This window comes from Haemaphysalis longicornis, unplaced genomic scaffold, assembly GCF_048455015.1.
Source record: "Haemaphysalis longicornis isolate Haplotype H1 unplaced genomic scaffold, Haemaphysalis longicornis Haplotype H1 scaffold_10, whole genome shotgun sequence".
Taxonomy (NCBI): Eukaryota; Metazoa; Arthropoda; class Arachnida; order Ixodida; family Ixodidae; genus Haemaphysalis; species Haemaphysalis longicornis.
Window position 1 is genome coordinate 113240402 of NW_027526204.1, and position 19885 is coordinate 113260286.

Below are 19885 nucleotides of genomic sequence, written 5' to 3' on the forward strand. Positions count from 1 at the left end.
CTCGTTCACGAATAAACGGGCCCATCCTTCTACAGGAACGTCGAGTATCTCCTTTACAATTTTTGGTGGAGGTTGCGGTCCTGCTCGGGTCCCCATTTGTCTACCCTGGAGCTGCGCAGTCGGACACTTCCCTCGACGATGTCTCACGGTAACCACCACGAGTCCACACCTCCTGTGGCACCGATCATCTGCCCTGGAACGGTCCGTCAACGGGATCCCCCCTTCTTCAACGGCGCTGATGACCAGGACGCTGAGGACTGGCTCGCCACCTTTGAACGTGTGAGCACCCATAACAACTGGGACGATAAGCATAAGCAAAACAGTCAGTCTCTCTTTTACCGGTGTTGCAGAGACGTGGTATAAGAACCACGGGTCTGATCTTCGCACATGGTCAGACTTCAAGACCGAATTCACCAAAGTGTTCGGGCGCCCAGCACTTCGAAAACTGCGCGCTGAACAGCGTTTGCGCGAACGCGCTCAGCGCACGAATGAAAGCTTTACCTCTTATATCGAGGACATCCTTGACGTATGTAACAGGGCAAACGACGCTATGACCGAACAGGGAAAGATCAAGCATATCCTTAAAGGCATCGAAGACGACGCCTTCCAGATGCTGATCGCGAAAAACCCTCGCACTGTCGCTGAAATCATCAATGCTTGCCAAGACTTCGATGAACTCCGCAGAGAGAGGGCTCTCACTCGCAAACCCGCGGAGCAAGACCACTCGCTTTGCAGCTTAGCCTCTGACGATAAGGGTGTCCTCTTCGCCCAGATTCAGCAGTTTGTTCGCGAAGAAGTGGCTCGTCAGCTTTCTCTCGTTGGCGACGTAGTGAAGATGCCTCAGCCCAATTTAGCCCCAACCCTCAAGAGCGTGATACAACAACAAGTCGCTGACGCACTTCCATGCACCCGGCAGCCCAATCTCGCGATAGCCCCAGTGGCTTACGCCGACATCACGCCGCAAACGCCGATGACCGCTCCTTTGGCTTTCGCCGATGCAGTACAACATATGCCTCTAACCTATGCCGAGACCGCGGCGCGACCTTTTACTGGAACCGTACCGGGACCCTACCTTGCGACTGCTGCAAGCACTGGGAGTCATGCCACTGCCGGAGTTCAACGCATTCGCCCTATGCCTGTCGTGCCGCGTCCGGCGTCCCCATTCGCAAACCCTTGGCGCACGTCCGATAATCGCCCTATCTGTTATTCGTGTGGGATTGCGGGACATGTGGCACGCTACTGTCGCCGTGGCATGACGGGTACGCGCAACTCGTCGTGGTCCTTTCCTTATGCGCCCTCACCACCCATGACGCACGCCCCAGCCCAGTTTTCGACGACACCCATCTCGTCCGATGACCGTGACGTCGCCAGCCGTCGCTCGCAGTCTCCACGACGCCGCTCAATCTCTCCGATGCGGCGTCGCCCTACGACTAGTCAGACGGAAAACTAGACGCCGCAGTTCCGGAGGCAAAAACTGCGTCACCGTCGAAATGCCAAAGTCCTCCTTCTTCGCCGCCTAATTTAACCAATTTGTTTGTTGATGGTGTTTTTACCCTGGCGCTCATTGATACTGGAGCTGCGGTTTCTGTTATTGACGATAAATTTTGCCGATCGTTGCGTAAGGTGACGACGCCTATACATGGTGTTACTCTGCGCACCGCTAATGCGCAACCTGTGGAACCGCTGGCCGCATGCACTGCCCGGATTACAATTCAAGGGGTCGTCTACATCATCGAACTCATCGTCCTGCCGTCCTGCTCTCACAATCTCATTATCGGATGGGACTTCTTGTCACGACATCACGCCATCATTGACTGCGCGCGCGCTGAAGTAGAGCTGTTTCCGGTACTTGAAGACGATTGTGAGAAAGCCGCGGCAAAGTTGCTTGTTGCTGACGACACCGACATCCCACCGGATTCAACTGTGCTTGTGCCATTGTCATGCAGCAGTGTTTCGCACGCCACAGTCATATTCGCTCCTTCTGGTCTCTTGTCGCTTCGCAAATCCTTTCCACTGCCGTTCGCTGTCCTCGACCTCAAATCCGGTTCCTGTTCTGTGCCTTTCTCAAACCCAAATCCGTACCCCATCAAACTCTTTCGCAGTGAATGCGTTGGCCTTGTAGAGAAAGTTGAGCCTTCCGTTCTTATCGACGTAGCTGAAGACGTTTCTCCCGTTCATATCACCGCGCTTAGCTCCGGTTGCTTACGTGATATCCAACGTGATGCGACTATGTTTCTCAACGCCATTGACGACGCCCTTACTTCGACCCAACGCGACCAACTATTGACCGTTCTACGACGCTTCAGTTCATCATTCGACTGTCATGGCACTCCTTTGGGCCGCACGTCAACTGTTTCGCATCAGATCGACACTGGCACCCACGCACCATTGCGACAGCGGCCGTATCGTGTGTCCTCCACCGAGCGTCGTGTTATTGAGGAACACGTGGAGGACATGCTAAAACGCGACGTCATTCGACCATCGATGAGTCCTTGGGCTTCTCCTGTGGTCCTTGTCAAGAAAAAAGATGGATCCATTCGGTTCTGCGTGGATTATAGACGTCTCAACAAAATAACTCGTAAGGACGTTTACCCGCTGCCCCGAATTGATGACGCCCTGGACAGCTTGCAAGGGGCCGAGTACTTCTCATCATTGGATTTGAGGTCCGGCTACTGGCAAGTCCCCATGGCCAACGCCGATCGCTCTAAAACGGCATTTGTAACGCCAGATGGGCTCTACGAGTTCAATGTCATGCCATTCGGACTGTGTAATGCGCCTGCGACATTCGAACGAATGATGGACAACGTATTGCGCGGTCTCAAATGGAAAACATGCCTTTGCTACTTAGATGACATCGTCGTGTTTTCACCAGATTTTACGACCCATCTAACGCGCCTGAAACAAGTACTGAAATGCCTGACTTCCGCCGGTTTGCAGCTGAACCTTAAAAAGTGCCGCTTCGCTTCTCGGAAACTCACCATTTTGGGCCATGTAGTTTCGAAAGATGGCGTCCTCCCGGATCCAGCGAAACTCCGTGCCATGGCAAAGTTCCCAAAGCCGACTACGATGAAGGCCCTGCGAAGCTTTATCGGCCTCTGTTCTTATTTCCGGCGCTTTGTACGGAACTTTGCCTCCATCATTGCGCCCCTCACGCAACTTCTCGGTGGAAGTGGGGAAATTTCTGATTGGTCCGCTGACTGTGAAGACGCTTTTCTGAGGCTACGCCGTGTCCTTACGTCGCCACCCATACTCCGACATTTCGATCCGCGCGCACCAACTGAACTCCACACCGATGCCAGTGGTGTGGGATTGGGTGCAGTCCTCGCCCAACGACAGGACGGCTATGAGGAATACGTAGTCAGTTATGCGAGTCGTACATTGACGAAGGCGGAAGCGAACTACTCTGTGACAGAGAAGGAACGTTTGGCTATCGTTTGGGCCATCAGAAAGTTTCGCCCCTACCTGTACGGACGTCCTTTCGCCGTCGTGACGGATCATCATGCTCTTTGTTGGTTGTCTTCACTAAAGGATCCCTCCGGTCGCCTCGCTCGCTGGGCCCTCCGCCTACAAGAGTATGATATCCGTGTTGTGTACAGGTCAGGACGCAAACATAACGACGCTGACGCCCTTTCTCGCTCGCCGCTTCCATCGGACGTCGCGAGCTTGTCGACGGCGGATAACACCCTGGCGCCTCTCGCCATAGCGGACATGGCTGGTGAGCAGCGTAAGGACCCGTGGATCACCTCGATTCTCGAATATCTCTCATGCCCGCCGGCAAACGCTGCTCCAAGATCACTGCGCCGACAAGCTGCTCACTGCACCGTTCGTGACGAACCAATGTACCGCCGCAACTATCACGACGACGGTCGAAGATGGCTGTTAGTGATTCCTCGCCACCTACGCAAGGAAATTTGCTCTTCCTTTCACGATGACGCGCAGTGTGCTCACGCTGGAGTCCTGAAAACATACGAGCGCCTTCGACTTCGCTACTACTGGCGTGGGATGTATACCTTTGTGAAAAAGTTTGTTAAATCCTGCCCAGACTGTCAACGGCGCAAGACTCCTCCGCAGCACACCAGCGCTCCACTTCAGCCATTGCCCTGTCCAGCGAGACCCTTCGACCGAGTGGGCATTGATCTCTACGGCCCACTTCCCAGCACAGCTGCCGGTAACCGCTGGATCATCGTCGCCGTTGATCATCTAACGCGTTACGCCGAAACAGCTGCGCTACCGGCGGCCACAGCTGGAGAAGTAGCGTCATTTCTCCTTCAGCGGTTCATTCTCCGCCACGGCGCTCCTCGCGAGCTACTCAGTGATCGAGGTCGCGTGTTTTTATCCGACGTCGTGGAGACCCTTCTAGCTGAATGCAACGTTGTTCACCGCAAAACCACATCATACCACCCACAGACCAATGGACTGACAGAGCGGTTTAACCGCACACTGGGGGATATGATCGCAATGTACATTTCCTCGGACCATTCCAATTGGGACCTCATTCTTCCTTTCGTGACGTATGCTTACAACACCGCTAAGCAGACAACCAGAGGATTTTCGCCGTTTTTTTTGCTCTACGGTCGTGAGCCTTCATGCATGCTGGACAGTATACTTCCGTACCGACCTGACGCCTCCGAATTCATGCCAGTTTCAGACGTCGCTCGACGCGCCGAGGAATGTCGCCAGCTTGCTCGTCGATTTACAACGGAAGACCAGCAGCGCCAGAAGGCACGTCACGACGTTTCGGTCTCAGCTCCAACTTTTCCGAACGGATCCCTCGTCTTGCTCTACATACCGTGCCCGACGCCCGGACTGTCACCGAAATTTGTGTCGCAATACCACGGCTCCTACCGGGTTGTGGAGCGAACATCGCCGGTGAATTATGTTGTTGAGCCTGTAACGCCCACTTCAGATCGCCGCCGTCGGGGGCGTGAAACAGTTCATGTCGCGCGGCTCAAGCCGTACTATGACCCGCTCATGTCGTGTACCCCTTAGGTCGCCAGGATGGCTTCCCCTTTTCGCCGGGGGTATTGTAGCAAGTATGTATGTAGCGCAAATGTACGAGCAATTGTGACCAGCATAAGTCATAACGGGCAATTCCCCGTATGTGGGTATGCGTCGGATGACGACGAAGAAGAGGACGCTCTCGTTGAAGCTCAGCCTCGCGATAAGCTGGTCGTCTCGGCTCGCCCCTGCCGCGCTGACGCCTCGTTCACGAATAAACGGGCCCATCCTTCCACAGAAACGTCGAGTATCTCCTTTACAAAATAAATAAATAAATAAATAAATAAATAAATAAATAAATAAATAAATAAATAAATACAATTTTCATTTCTTCCTAAAGAAAGCACGAAAGCTAAAAGTGCGTCTAACCTTCGCTGACACTTCGTACAATCGATCATCAGAACTTCAGAGACCCCAAATCGCAAAAAAGAACGAACCTATGCGACAATTTTTCGCCCACCAAGTAAATGCGTTCACGAACGATGTCAATGCGTACCGATACGTGGTTTTATGGCATAACGGCATACTTTTGGAATCCTTCTTTATGATCGATGCCTCATTGTCTTATCTAGAATCGCTCGGTTTTCGCGATTTTCAAGTAACTGTATGGCGCAAGGAAAGTCTGGTTTCACACACGTCCCGTGTGTCTGGAGATTTTCAGTGGACTAATCGGTGTGTGGGGGAATGCATTAGTTTTTTTGACAAAACGACATCGGACCCACTAGGAAAGCTTTTGCTTTTATTAATAAAAAGGACCAGTGCGCACCGCCGCAGGTAGATTAAAATGTGACATGGTATCGAAGATAAACGCAATTAGCCCCTAAAGGTAATGATTAGCTGTTTAAGTAGGGGAGTAACGCTTCCACTTGTGCTCCCTTATCTGCTCAGGTACTGGGGAAGCTGCCATGGGCTGAAAATACTCGCTGGAGTGGTGGTTTTACCATCCATTCCATTTTGGACGCGTTTTCGCATCTACAGCGTGCGAGGCACAAGTGACGGCATGGTCCCTAAATTTGTCCTTTTTAACAACAGAGCTATTTAAGCTTTTAGCTTCGCCGTCCAGCGTTGCCAGAAAATAATATTAATGAAACACGAGCGCACGTGAGCACGCCCCTCGTGAGGAGCGCTGTGCGTCGGCCAGCTCAATCTTCGAGAACACTCTGTCCAGCGTTTGTGGTGTGATGTCTGGCGTGCTCTTCTCCTCGCCAGTTCACAGGAGTTCGCGCCTGAAGTGGGGAGCACAGACGCCGAGTTCTCGAAGCCGGTTGCCGCGGGTTCTAGCGCGTGCTAACGCGCTCTCCTTTGTAAGAGATGTGAAAGGCTGGGGACAAGACGATCCGGGCCTGCCGGTCATGGGGAACTTTCAGCGGCAAGTACGGAAATCCATGTGTGGTGCAACATCCGGGTCTACAACAAAGGGAGAGGGGCCGCCAGCTCTGCTATTTCTCCAGCTTTACACGACTAGGGCAAGCTGCGCAAAAGTTTTAAATGCAGAGCATTTCTTAGCCTCGCCTCTTCCTGCGTCGGACGGCGTCCACAGCTCCGCGTCCGCAGCAGGTGCGCATCTCCTCCTTCCCTCCTATCTTTCAACAGCAGCTGGCACGCGCATGCGTCGTAGTCAGCCCGTTCACTCCGTTGCGGTCTCGGCGTAACAGGTGCGTGATAGCAGCGCGGTGGGGCCTGGAAGGGCGCGCGCTGCTTGCGCATGCGGGCTCTCCCCCCCCCGTACTGCACTCCCTCTACTGCGCGCGCTGCAAATATAAAGAGGCTAGCGGTCGCTCGTGCTTCAGTCACTGCGTTGCTCCTTCCTTCCTTGGTTGACGCTCGCTCCCACGTTTACTCGTGTCTGCTACTCCAGCATCACGGAAGAAGCGATGGAAGCAACACTGCCTTCAACCAATACTGAGGCCCCAATGCTCTGCATTTACTCGTGTTCCCCTCGCGGGAAGGCGCGGGAATTTTTTTTCTTCACAGGGGCCGTAAGGGGGGGGGGGTCAGATATTAAGCCTATACGTGGCTGATAGGGAACAGTGAAACAGAACGGAATAGTGTATTTGGGTCCGGGGAAAAATTTCCCAGCATTAAACAGTACACTTGGGCACTTGGTGCCGTCCTCATAAAAAGGAGCTGCAAGGGACGAGTAAGAGAGAGTGGATGGAAGCATTCGGATACGGACCAAATTACACAGAACTAGATTAGTCATAACGCGGAAGGAGAGAACGTCCTGCCGAAAAACTGAAACACGAATGCATATAGAGATATTTTTCAGAGGACAAATGATGTTAAACAAGGCTGACGACAAGCTACAGCAAATGCAAATGTTTAGTGTCCGAGAATTTGTCTGGAAATATATAAATCAGCATTTATTAACGCAAGGGCCAGACACGAAGCCGTGGTGGCTTAGTTAAGCGATCGAATTATCATGCAGCTTCGTGAGGAGGAAAGTCAGGTATTGCTTCAGGGGTTTCATGCAATTTGCGAGCTACGTGTACACTTTTATAACGTGAGCAGTCGATGAATCGTGTAGACAAAGTTTCTGCGTCGATCAGCGCCTTTCTGCAACGGAGCTAGGGATAGAACCGAACGAAAAATGAGTGTACAGATTACACGAAATAAAGATCACTTTGAGAGTGTACAGGGTGGCGTTGCTTAAGGAGACGCCATCAATAGGCGTCTTCTGCTGCTGTTTTGTGCCCTTCCATATTCGCTAGTTCGGCGAATATGGCGCGCCCCCAGGTGCGCGTCTCACCGCCAGTGCGCAAATGAGCTAGGTGTCCCTGCTGTTCCCATTGCGGAGCCTGTGGCGCTGGCGGCATTGTTTGGAGGCATTCCGGTGACAGAGGCATTCCGGTGACGCTGGAGGCATTGTAGGCATTACGCTGGAGGCATTGTTTTCATGGAGGCATGAAAAGGCGGCATTGTTTGGAGTAACGTTAGGTCGCAGGTGGCATGAGTAGCTTTCGAGCACGTGTTTACTTACCTCGTCACGTTTTGTCGGCGCATGGACCTGACGTTCACCCATTCTTTGAGATATCCCGATGGATCTTCAATCATAATTGTTTTTTTTTTGTTTCTAGACTGCCAACCGTATTGGAAATTTGAAGACAGCAGCGGCCCACTTCCTTCAAGTCCTCATTCCAGACGGGCTGGAAGTTGGTTTGGTTACCTTCAGAAACACCGCAAGCGTAGTGTCTAATCTAGAAACCGTACAGGAGTCTGTCCGAAGCATGCTAGTTGAAAGAGTAAGAAACCTCTTCCCCAGTGGATCCACCTGCATCGGCTGTGCTCTGCGGAAGTCATTGGCAGTAAGTACATCGAAGGATCTGCCATAACCTTGGCTAACTTTATACTATATACGGAAAACCTCCGGGAAAAAATAACGTCAAGAGGCTGGTTTCTGAGATGGCGATGACGTTATGCATTTAGAGACACTTTCTCTCGACAGAAAGTTTGTTATAAAAAGCTTTCCGTGTGCCCATGCGGTTCCTCGATGACGTTTGGTATGGTAGCTCAGTGTGAGGTTGTGTCGCTTTTTTGACGTAGAATAATGTTTCTGGGAGACAGAAACTAGAGTTTTCATGAGTTGCAGATGTTGGCGCACGTTGAGAACCATTAGTTGTCCTGATTCCTCCTAAGCCATGCACGGAGACTTTGAAGTGTCTTGAAGGGGGGCGGGAGGTGCCTCAAGACAGTGGATGATCATGATAAGAAAAAGAGTGACGATGATGACTTTTTGAAGCTTAAGAAGAGCTCTTTGTCAGTTCTTATTTCTCAGTTACTCAGGTTTCGTGCCCGCCAAACTGTCGTGTTTTCTTTTTGCGTTTTCTATTTCTATAGAAACTAATTCGCTTTTTCTTTCGACGTCGGCATAGCTTTTCGTAGGTATTCGCCCAGGCTTTTCCAACGAAACAAAGTTTATTTTGAGTAACATCTTTTCTGCACTTTAAATTTTCTACGTAATCTAGTAATTAAGGTTAATATTTGTTTAGTTAGAGAAGAGAAATTGTACACTTTACCTGACAGTGCAAGTGCACAGGAAAGACCATTCACGTGTGATACAACGACAGCGTGAATCAAATCATGGAAAGAAATTTATCGACTCCCCATTACAGGAACAGCAAAACTATAATCGCATATAATGCGCAAGTGTCCAGATCTATAACGAAAGAAATCAGCGTATGGGCAATTAAGTAAGAGTTTCCCTTGACAAAAGGAACGAGGGTTCTGGAAAAGTTACTTAGTCGTTTTGCGCCTTGTGCTTTCAACCCCTGCACGTAGTGTTGTCTTTTTTTTGTTTTAATAGCTATGACGTGTCAGGGGGCCAAGACCAGGGGTCACTGAGTCCCCGTTTTTCAGAACAGGAGGACTCGAGCCCCCTTACCGCTCCCTTTCAGAGCCCTTCGTCATTCTCTATAGAGACCTTCGTCCAACGACGGCGTAGCTTTGGCATGTAGAACTCAAATTTGAATATAATACATGTACAGAGGGCAACACACTTGTCTATAACACAGGTTTCATACTTATAGCCTTATCTTGCCTCGGCAGAAAAACATTTCAAGAGAACTATTGTGTCATTCTGAAGTCTTAACCATATATTTTGTCCTCAACATTTTTTGTGACACGTTTGAGCCCGCAGTTTTGCAAGGTAACTAGTTGAAGTTGAACTTTGTGTTATAGACAAGGGTGTTGCGCACTGTACGTTGTCACAAGAAGTAAGGTGCAGCAACCAGATGTAGTTACCCTATGCACAGGTGATATGTCGTGATGATGGCAACGATGAACCACCGTAACGTAGTACGTGCGTACGGAGAAATTTGTTTCGAGTCACACCTATGTCACATTCAAAGATAACATCTTACCCTTCACGACGTATATACTGGGGGCGCAATGCACTAAGAAACGGTCGCCGCAGCTTAACTCATTAATATTCTTTTATGTTTTGTCATATTCCCGCCTACGCTTACCGGGGGGAAAATACAGCAAGAAAATTTTGTGGTGGAAGGAACTCGCGACGTGCTCTCGTTTTTCACAGAGAAATGCTCCGTTGAAGCCAAAATAATGTCAATCTTGTGGTTAAAGAAAATAAATTGCACTATTTGCAAAACGCGGTGTCTAGAGGGCCCTTCAGCTCAGCGCTATAATCTGGGCCATAGTGCAGTCTGACGCCATTCGAATTTTAAAGCGAAGCTTTCTTTGCCTGCCTGACTGCGTCCATAAGCAAAAATGTACTGCAGGAAAATCAACTTTACACGATGGGAGGGCTCATGATGATGATGGGTTTCGACATGGGCACCGAAGGCGCCTCAAAAGAGAGAGAAAAAAGGAAATTAGCAGTGGCTTAGCTCAGCTATGGCATGATATACGTAGCGTGAGCGTAGGTTCAGCTGGTTGTTCTTCGGTTTCCTGGTTGTCTAGGATTAGCTGATTATCACGCTTACTGCTGCTAAACCGATTTACAATCCAGTCCGGTCCAGTCCATTCCAGTCACTGCTTTTCGCGAATGCGCAGCACGGCTCTCCAGAAGCCACGCGAAACGGCTATCAAGCGGCTCCGGCGCAGCGTCAGACTTGGCTACTGCGCAACGGAGGCGCACAGCTGGGCCCGCGCCGGCGCCAGTGCGTCTGCCGCGGCTAGGACGCCACTCCTCTGAAATGCGCAGATCGGTGAATGTGGAGACCCAATTCTCTACACTCCAATTGGACTGGATTTCCAATGCAATCCAATTTAATCCAATCCAATTCAAATGCAATCCAATGTTCCTCGCGCTTGCGCAGCACTGCCGGTCAGGGTCCACGCGAAGCTGCTCAACCTTGGCCAGTGTAGCTTACGCTACAAAAATAAAAACACTTGCCGTGGTCGGAACCAAACTTGGGTGCCTCGCGTTATGAAGGTGACGTCTATCCAACTGCGCCGTTTCGACACTGTCTAAGCACTTTGGATTGTGGATTTCGACTTTCCCTCAGGTTGCACGCGAGAAAGTTCGCGCTTTAACTGTCTTCCTTTAGAGAAAGACACTTCTTTTTCTTTGACATTGGGGTAAAGCGGTGTAAAGGCTCCGTTTTAGCTTCCCGACACCAAGGGGTGGTGGTTGGAATCTTGCTGTTGCTTGCTTCATTATTTTCATCTTGAGCTTAAATTCTAATTTTCATGAAACATGTTAGTTTTGGGGGTTTCGAATGACTGTTTTCTGTCTCTGTCCATTAGGTTTTTAAGCTTAGGTGGTGTTATGTTTTATAAGGGATAGCAAAGTAGTGCAGGACGCGGCACTTTTATTGCCAAACGCCGGTGGATGCCGCTTTAGTGATTGTAATTAGTGCTTATAATACCCTCGGACGGCACCCTAGACACAGCCTTTACATAAACAAAATTCACGATGAACTGAAGCAATATCGTGAAATAGGCCGTTTTCCGAATTATGTCAAAACGCGGTAACTGACCACTCGGGTCTTCAGATAAACAATACCTCGGTGAGCAGATCAAGACCAACAGGGACGAGTACTATTGAGTAGTGTACGGCCTCCCCAACATGTCTCTCACTTTCGTTTCCGCCATTTGGCTTTTTTTTTTTAGATGTTCAAAGCAAGCGGCCAGCGAGTGGAAGGCTCTGTCATAATTCTCATGACCGACGGTGAAGAGACCGAGGCACTCTACATTGCGCACGTGCTTAACGAGCTGCTTGCCGAGCGTGTAGTGGTGTACACAATCGCCTTCGGCACTGAGGCTGAGTCCAAGCTCGAACAACTGGCTCACCGCACCGGAGGCAGGCCGTTTGCTCTCAGAGACGGTCAGTCGAACGTCGTTGCCGCTTTGGGATCGGCGTTTTTCGACGCCACAGTAGCTTTGCTTGACGACGGGAAGAAACCGGTTGTGGTAAGTCGGCAAATTTCACCTTCGGCTCTACGCTAAAACAAAATCAACATACTTAGAACTATAGCTAAATTTGTCATCATTGGGAGTTAAGAGCGTGTTTCGACACTCACCAGCGTTCTCTTCTGTCATGACCGTATGTGTGCCTGTTGAGAAGATTTGCATCAAGCGTTATGCCTTAGGCTGTTTTTGTGTAGCATGCATTTCCTTCTGCAACATGTGTTCAGCTTACAAACAAACGGCCCCGTACTAATAATCAGAAGTAGCACTTCCCATAGCTGCTACGGTTGCCCTTGCGTGGAAGCCGTGTCAAATCATCCGCTGCTGCGGATGTTCGCGTAATTGTTCTTTTGTACAGTTCTGGGGGATACGAGCGGTTATTAAGTAAATTTCTCATAATTATTCTTGAGATACGTGCTGATAGTTGTCAAACGTTTATGAAACTTTGGCTAGTGACATACGTGCGTACATTTTGGAGCTCGGTCAGTTGCCAGGCAGCTGTGGATGTTCGCGTAATTGTTCTTTTACACACTTTTGTGGTCTACGAGAGGGTATTAAGTTTATTTCTGATAATTATTCTTGAGATACCTGCCGATATTTGCCAACATTTATGTAACTTTGGCTAGTGATATACGTGCGTACATTTTGGAGCTCGGTCAGTTGCCAGCGAATCGAACATGCACCCTATACAAGATAGGGCTATAGATAACTCTTAAGCATGGTTTTCTATAAACATGCTATTTAAAGGGAGGCATATTTCTGTGATAAATATAGAATGAATAAGCCCGAAATGAGCATACCCTAGGTAATACCCTAATGGCTGCAGTTTACTCCTCCAGTACATGGCATGCATCGAAGATCGGCATACGTGAAGTGAGTTGAGGGCATAGTTCATTCGATTCCTCTTTCGTGTGGAAAGTGTTATGGACGCCAGATTATCCTGTGTGTAAACGATTGCATGAAGGAACATGATTACAAAGGGAAAAGGGGGCGGGCAGTTGGGGTTTCACTTTGGACAGTGCGGGTGCATTACAACCTTCGATGAGGGCACTGTGTTGGGCAGAAGTAGGAATCAAACGATCCGGGAAGTATTGCAGCATAAGGTATTGTGGTTTCCGGCGGTGTTTGTGTAAGCGTGGCCTCCCTATCACTTACCTAAAAACATTGCTCGCTTGGCGAAGCACGTGTGGGCGCACAACGACAACGGCGGCCGGATTAAGTCTTCCGCGTTTTTATGTGTTGTTTATCTGTTTTCTTCGTCTTTGTTGCGATATTTTACACATACATAAGCGTTTAAAGGTCCTTACACGTTCGTTTCGAAGCCAGCACTACGTATATCCCCTTTCGGGTTATTTTTTGTGTTTTTAGGCGCAGTAGTCTGGATCATCACTTTTCCCTTTGTTCTTGTGTGTGGCTTGAGTAAAAGAAACTACCCAACCTTTCTCATGCTTCTCTATGTTGACTCATGCAAACGCTGTACACGGCCTCTGAGCTCTTGTTCTGAAATCCTTTTGTTGCTTACTTTGTTCACACTCTTATTTTTCACATATGTACACATTTATTTTTAAACATTTCTTATTTACTATCCTTCCTTGTATCTTGTCCGTTTTTATGTCTCACATTCTCATGTACAGAGTGCATCGGCCGAGAAGGCGCAGCGCTGTTGGTGAGCACGTGCAACAAACAAACAAACAAACAAACAAACAAACAAACAAACAAACAAACAAACAAACAAACAAACAAACAAATAAAATAATAAATAAATAATAAATACATAATAAATAAATTAAATAAATAAATAAATAATTGGTGCGCCAACTAGCCCAGACTTCAACCTTACTAACTGTCCCCGTAAGATTTTTGTGGCTTTGAATGTATGCATGGTAGAATTCATTATGAAAATGTTTTTCCGGAAGTTTGCTGTTCTCATTAATTTCGCTGTTCTCCAGATCTTCGATGGTGCAGCGAATGTCACCGGGGATCACAAGTTCGAGATCATCATCGACGAGGATCTCGGAAAAGAGGCCACGATCACAGTGCTATGTGAAAGGGTGTCCATCCTCTTTTTCATGCTCCTTTATCCTGGTGGAAGGGTCTGCGACGCATGTCGGCCCCTTGGGCCGAGCACGACGACGGACACATATGTTACCATCAAGATTCCAGGCGTAGCCATGGTACGTAACCGGCTGAAGTTGACGTGCAACCCTTGTAATGACATATCTCTGATTTTGCCAAGCCCTTGACTAATACATGTTTTGATTTTACTGACGCAGCAGAAATTAAATCCCTGTGTCTAAAGTTTCGTCGTATGAACCCCGCTCCCAGAGGCTAGTGTTTTTTCTACTAGCCGTGTTTATCCCTCCTTGACAGCTATACGTGACACTTTCTTTGCATCTCACGGTGAAAGCAGTACCTCTTGAATGTTATCAAATCAAGGAAAACCCCTGCTGCTCACTGAAGCCACAGCTGACATAGTCATCGCTGGAGTTAGGTTCGGCTATGTTTAATTAACAATAATAATTAGTCATTAGCACTCACTCTGCTAGAGCTAGTTGAAAAACGTAACCGGTTGGGCGTCTGGGCAAAAATCAAGACGTACTCCACTCACCGTGACTTGGGAAGCGGGCGTGAGAGTGACTGGCTACTCAGTAAGCTGGGTGGCCCGGTCGATCATAGGTTCATGTTTCGCTGGTCGGGAAGGTATAGCTGCCCAGCGGGCATCCCCAATGCTCGGCCGTAGGCTAGGGGAGGGCGAGAAAACACGAAATGAGGGGCACTGTTTGTGGATGTTGTAATCAGGGTAGTTGTATCTGAAATATCTGAGGCAGGCGTGGGACGGGATGGGGCTGTTGTAGTATCTGTTAGTTCGAGACGTTGCCAGATCTCGGATTCTTCTTTCAGAAGTGCGAGGTGCTGAGAAGGGTATTCTTGGGGCCAAAGCTCAATTATTTCACCTAAGAAGGCAAGAATGTGCATAGCGCATGCCGGGCAGGAGAGAGGCGGCACCAGACTATCTCGCCGCAACGGGTGCCTGATTTAGTTTTGGCGACACTGCGGTGGCTGGTGATGAGAGGAACGCAGGTGATGATCCTGATAGGATATGCAGGAGTGGCGGCGATGGTGGCGCTACAAATGTGTCTAGAGTCTCACCCATGGCATTGGCTGAATGTGCAGCCTGGCACTTGGACACTGGTCACGTCTCACAACCTCGGCAGCAGCAACACGGTGCATGTCCACGTACGGGCCATGGCCTTGGCCAGAGAGTCGTCAGTGGAGCCTGTCATGGCGCGAGCCTTCCTCAAGAGAACCGTAGTTGGCCTCGCGGAGGAAGCTCTTGTGTACGCCGAGGTCAGCAAGGGTCCCCACGCCGTGCTGCACGCGAGGGTAATGGCCACTATCATCCGCCCCCAGAAGCCGTACGAAGTTGTCGTGGAGCTCTTCGACAATGGCATAGGTAAGCTGGCGAGGACGTCAGATTAGCCGCTGTCCCTACAAAAAATTCCACTCCTTTTGCCCCGAAAATAGCCATTTCAAAAAACATCAGTCTTGTCAGTGATGTCACTGCACGATTGTAAATAGGCCAGTAGATGAAACTTACAAAAATTGAAGAACACGTTATTATAGTTATTCTTAATCAGTGGTACACTAGAGGATATCTACAATGGGTCCTCAGCTACCGTAGTCGGACATAAAAAGAGCAGTAAAATACCTATGAGGAAGGGCGTCAGACAAGGAGACACAATTTCGCCAATGTTATTCAAAGCTCAGAACATTGCATTGGAAACAGGTGGGCGTACGGGCTAACGGAGAATACCTCTGTAACGTTAGATTTGCTGATGACGTTATTGAGATATTGATTGGTTTGATTGATTGTGGTGTTTAACGCGCCGACGCAACGCACGCCATGAGGCGCGCCGTAGTGGAGGGGTTCGGGATTAATTTTGACCACATGAGGATCTTTAACGTGCGCCCAAATCTCGTATACACGGCGTTTTTGCTGTTCGCTTCCATCGGAAAAGTGGCTGTAATCACCCACTCACCTCTGTGATACATGAATAAACAAACAAACCAAAGAACAAACAAACAAACAAACAAACAAATAAACCAACATACAAACGAACGAACAAACGAGCAAACAAACAAACGAACGAACAAACAAACAAACAAACAAACAAACAAACACACAAACGAACAAACAAACGAACGAACGAACAAGGAACAAACAAACAAACAAACAAACAAACAAACAAACTAGCGAGCGAGAGAGCGAACGGGCGAACGAACTAACAGACGAACGAGCGAACGAAGAAATGGACGAAAGAACGAACGAACGAAGAGCGAGCGAACAAACGAACGAACGAACAAACGAACCAAATAAATAAATAAATAAATAAATAAATAAATAAATAAATAAATAGTTAAAGAGATGAATAAACAAATAACGCGAATAGAATTGAATGGGGCTCCTCAGTGATACATTGAAAGCGGAACTGAGATGTCAAAGATGGTGGAAGGTGGCTAACCGACACGTGCGCTTAGCCGAATACATAGAACGCACTTCATTATCTTGTATTAAAGTTTTGTACTACGCCTTACGATATAATACGCCGCCTATGTACACCACCTGCCATTATATCCCAAGTTGTTTGCAATGCTTCGCGTGAATTGACCCTGAATTTATTTCTCTACAAGGTGCGGATGTGACGGCCAACGATGGAATCTACAGTATCTACTTCACTGAATTTAACGGCGTGGGCCGCTACTCGGTCTCAGTTCACGTCGTTAGTGGCTCCGGCACTGTCGTCGTGAGGGGACGCAGGGGATCGCGAGGACTGCCTGATGTGCAACGAGTTTCACGTATGTATCTTTGGGTTTTGAGGAGAACCTGTTGAGTTTGATACGAGGGTGTTCCCACAATTCGAAGGAGCGCACAGAACGTCCGGCAGTCTGGACAAAAAATGATTGTATGTAGATTCTTGTAGCACCCGCATTACCTTTATCTTAAGGACGTGGGAGCATTATTCGTCTTGTAGTCAGTGCCTGCTGATTGGAATAAAATGACTGCCCTCGAAATTAAAAAAAGTGCCTCTGAACATTGTTATGCAAGGGCTCGCAAGTTAAACTAGTCTGCAAGGCGTTGCTCTGTGTTGTTCTTCGATGTTGCGCAGCGGCTACAAACCGTGGCGGTAATCTGGTGGTAAAATGCGCTACAACATCGTTTGCTACAATATTAATCTGAAGCGTTTTAGGGGCGAAACACCTTAAGGCCGAGGCTTGTCGGGCGTCCAGCGTCCGTGCTCACGGCACAGCACCGTTTAAATCAAAACATCTGTGAACAAAAGGTTCACAAAAGGTTAACAGGAACAAATTAAAAGGTTCACAGAAGGTTACAGAAAGAGAGAGAGAGAGAGAGACAGAGAAAGAGAGAGACGCACAGCACCGTGTAATTCAAAACATCTGTGAGCAAAAGGTTCACAAAAGGTTAACAGGAACAAATTAAAAGGTTCACAGAAGGTTACAGAAAGAGAGAGAGAGAGAGAGAGAGAGAGAGAGAGAGAGAGAAAGAGAGAGATAGAGAAAGAGAGAGACGCACAGCACCGTTTAAATCAAAACATCTGTGAGCAAAAGGTTCACAAAAGGTTAACAGGAACAAATTAAAAGGTTCACAGAAGGTTACAGAAAGAGAGAGAGAGAGAGAGAGAGAGAGAAAGAGAGAGACGCACAGCACCGTGTAAATCAAAACATCTGTGAGCAAAAGGTTCGCAGAAGGTTAACAGGAACAAATTAAAAGGTTCAGAGAAGGTTACAGAAAGAGAGAGATAGAGAGAGAGAGAGAGAAAGATAGAGAAAGAGAGAGACGCACAGCACCGTTTAAATCAAAACATCTGTGAACAAAAGGTTCACAAAAGGTTAACAGGAACAAATTAAAAGGTTCACAGAAGGTTACAGAGAGAGAGAGAGAGAGAGAGAGAGAGAGAGAGAGAGAGAGAGAGAGAGAGAGAGAGAAAGAGAGAGATAGAGAAAGATAGAGAAAGAGAGAGACGCACGGCACCGTGTAAATCAAAACATCTGTGAGCAAAATGCTCACAAAAGGTTAACAAGAACAAAATAAAAGTTTCAGAAAAGGTGAGAGAGAGAGAGAGAGAGAGAGAGAGCGAGAGCGAGAGAGAGAGAGAGAGAGAGAGAGAGAGAGAGAGAGAGAGAGAGAGAGAGAGAGAGAGAGAGAGAGAGAGAGAGAGAGAGAGAGAGAGAGAGAGAGAGAGAGAGACCTCCTGGAGAGCCATGCTGCGCATGCGCGAGGAGCATTGGAATGAATTGGATTGAATTGAATTTGCATTGGAATGAATTGAAGCGGATTTGATTTGATTGTATTAGATTGGAAATTGTTCTGTCAGCAGTAAGTTATCGTTGTGTACAAATCCGGAGCGAGATCAATGAGTGACTGTTAGTAATCACACACGCAAGCTGCGCGTTCCCTTTTATTTTGTTTTTCGACTGTAACGAACAGCCGATCACTCGGCTGACACATTTTGTGATGTATACAGTGACAAGTTCAGAAGCGATAAAAGGTGTCGTTGGAAGAGTGTGGTATCTGATTAGACCCTTTTATTTCACTTTTGGGCTAGATTCTGGAGGCTACCTGCTCATGTGGCGATGTTTCGAAGAAGCGTTTAGTCGCGGACGCGGATATAAGCGGAGGATATATGCAACGGATGATGAATGTTTGCGAGGGCTCACCTCGCGACAAGACGACCCAACAGTAAATTCTTTGTCGTGTGCTGACTCACGCGTATAATTTCGCATTATCCATTGTGCTTATTGTGTATAATGTCAGTGACATTTATACCCCATTGGCTTGTTCAGGGTAGTGATCAATATCCGAGATAGGAAGCGTAACTGGCGTGGTGTCAAGTGTGAGTGCTCCGCTAAATTATGCAAGCCCACGAAACCGATTTACATCGTAGTGTATAGTCGTAGCACGAGCATTTTGACGTACGCTGCTTACAGAGGTACTGTGAGTAAATTTCAGGGAAGTGGAATTACGATCAGCTCCATGCATATGCCGGTTTCGCGACGCCGGCCTGTGACACACACCTGGCGCTTATGCGGACCAAATGTACCACACGAAGGTCGCATTAGAGGCATTTACACTCTCTTAAATACACCACATTGGCGAAGAGAGTGACTGCTCCACACAAATATTTATTCACAATGCATAGAAACGGAAAATATCAGTTGCGAGCGTGCCGCAAAAGCAACGGCGACAGTGCTGAACGGGCCGGGGGCTTCCGCGAGCAGGCTGCTAGGGGGATTTGGGATTTCCGTGGCCCCCCACAGGCAGCGCTCAAGGCATGTAACAGCAGTTAGGCACGTACGTACGTGGCCCTGGTTCAAACAGGAGCTCGAACAGTAACGAAAAGGATGTTGAGTGGAGAATAAAACGACAATGGGTGAAGGAGGCGAGGCGCTCAGCAGTTGTAGCTCTGCGATTCCTAGATCACACTGAACGCGGGACATGAGGGCGTATTTTGAAATCCCCCCAAAAAACCATTCGCGGCGCTGTGGCTAGTTGCTTCACAAGCGTCGCGCGCTGCTGTGGGCGCAGTGGTTGCTAGGACACACTGCGTAGTGAGGGAGAAGTGCGCAATTTGGTTTGAATTATATTCGAATGGCCGGTGGTTAACCGTTAACTGCTGTAGGTTATATGTACCGTCGTGGTCGTTCGTTCAGTGTCGCAGGCGTTGCACTTATTCTACATGTTGCAGACGTTGCACTTATTCTACACCATCATGCATCTGCAATTTTCCGAAAAATGTTTATGCTAGGTGCTGCTTCTGCGGACGAAAGGACTGGTAACAATAATCAAAATGGAAAACAAGCACTCCTCGTCTTTCGCCGCAATGCAATATAGTTTAGGTTTATAGCGATTGCATTTCTACTGAAGATCAATTGAAAATATCATTATTGTTTCCACCTGCACACACACCCTAGTTAATTATCGCTGTATGTTCTCAGCGGC

At 48.4% G+C, this 19885-nt stretch overlaps 1 protein-coding gene across 1 annotated transcript in view; it reads left to right on the forward strand.

Moving 5' to 3' along the window:
- The window catches only part of LOC144157907 (calcium-activated chloride channel regulator 1-like), a 46843-nt gene that overhangs the window by 23495 nt on the left and 3463 nt on the right, over window positions 1–19885 (forward strand). The window contains exons 7-11 of the mRNA XM_077688624.1: window positions 8076–8303; window positions 11569–11868; window positions 13815–14039; window positions 15040–15319; window positions 16558–16722. Coding sequence (XP_077544750.1) covers window positions 8076–8303; window positions 11569–11868; window positions 13815–14039; window positions 15040–15319; window positions 16558–16722 — 1198 coding nt within the window. The remainder of the gene's footprint in view (window positions 1–8075; window positions 8304–11568; window positions 11869–13814; window positions 14040–15039; window positions 15320–16557; window positions 16723–19885) is intronic.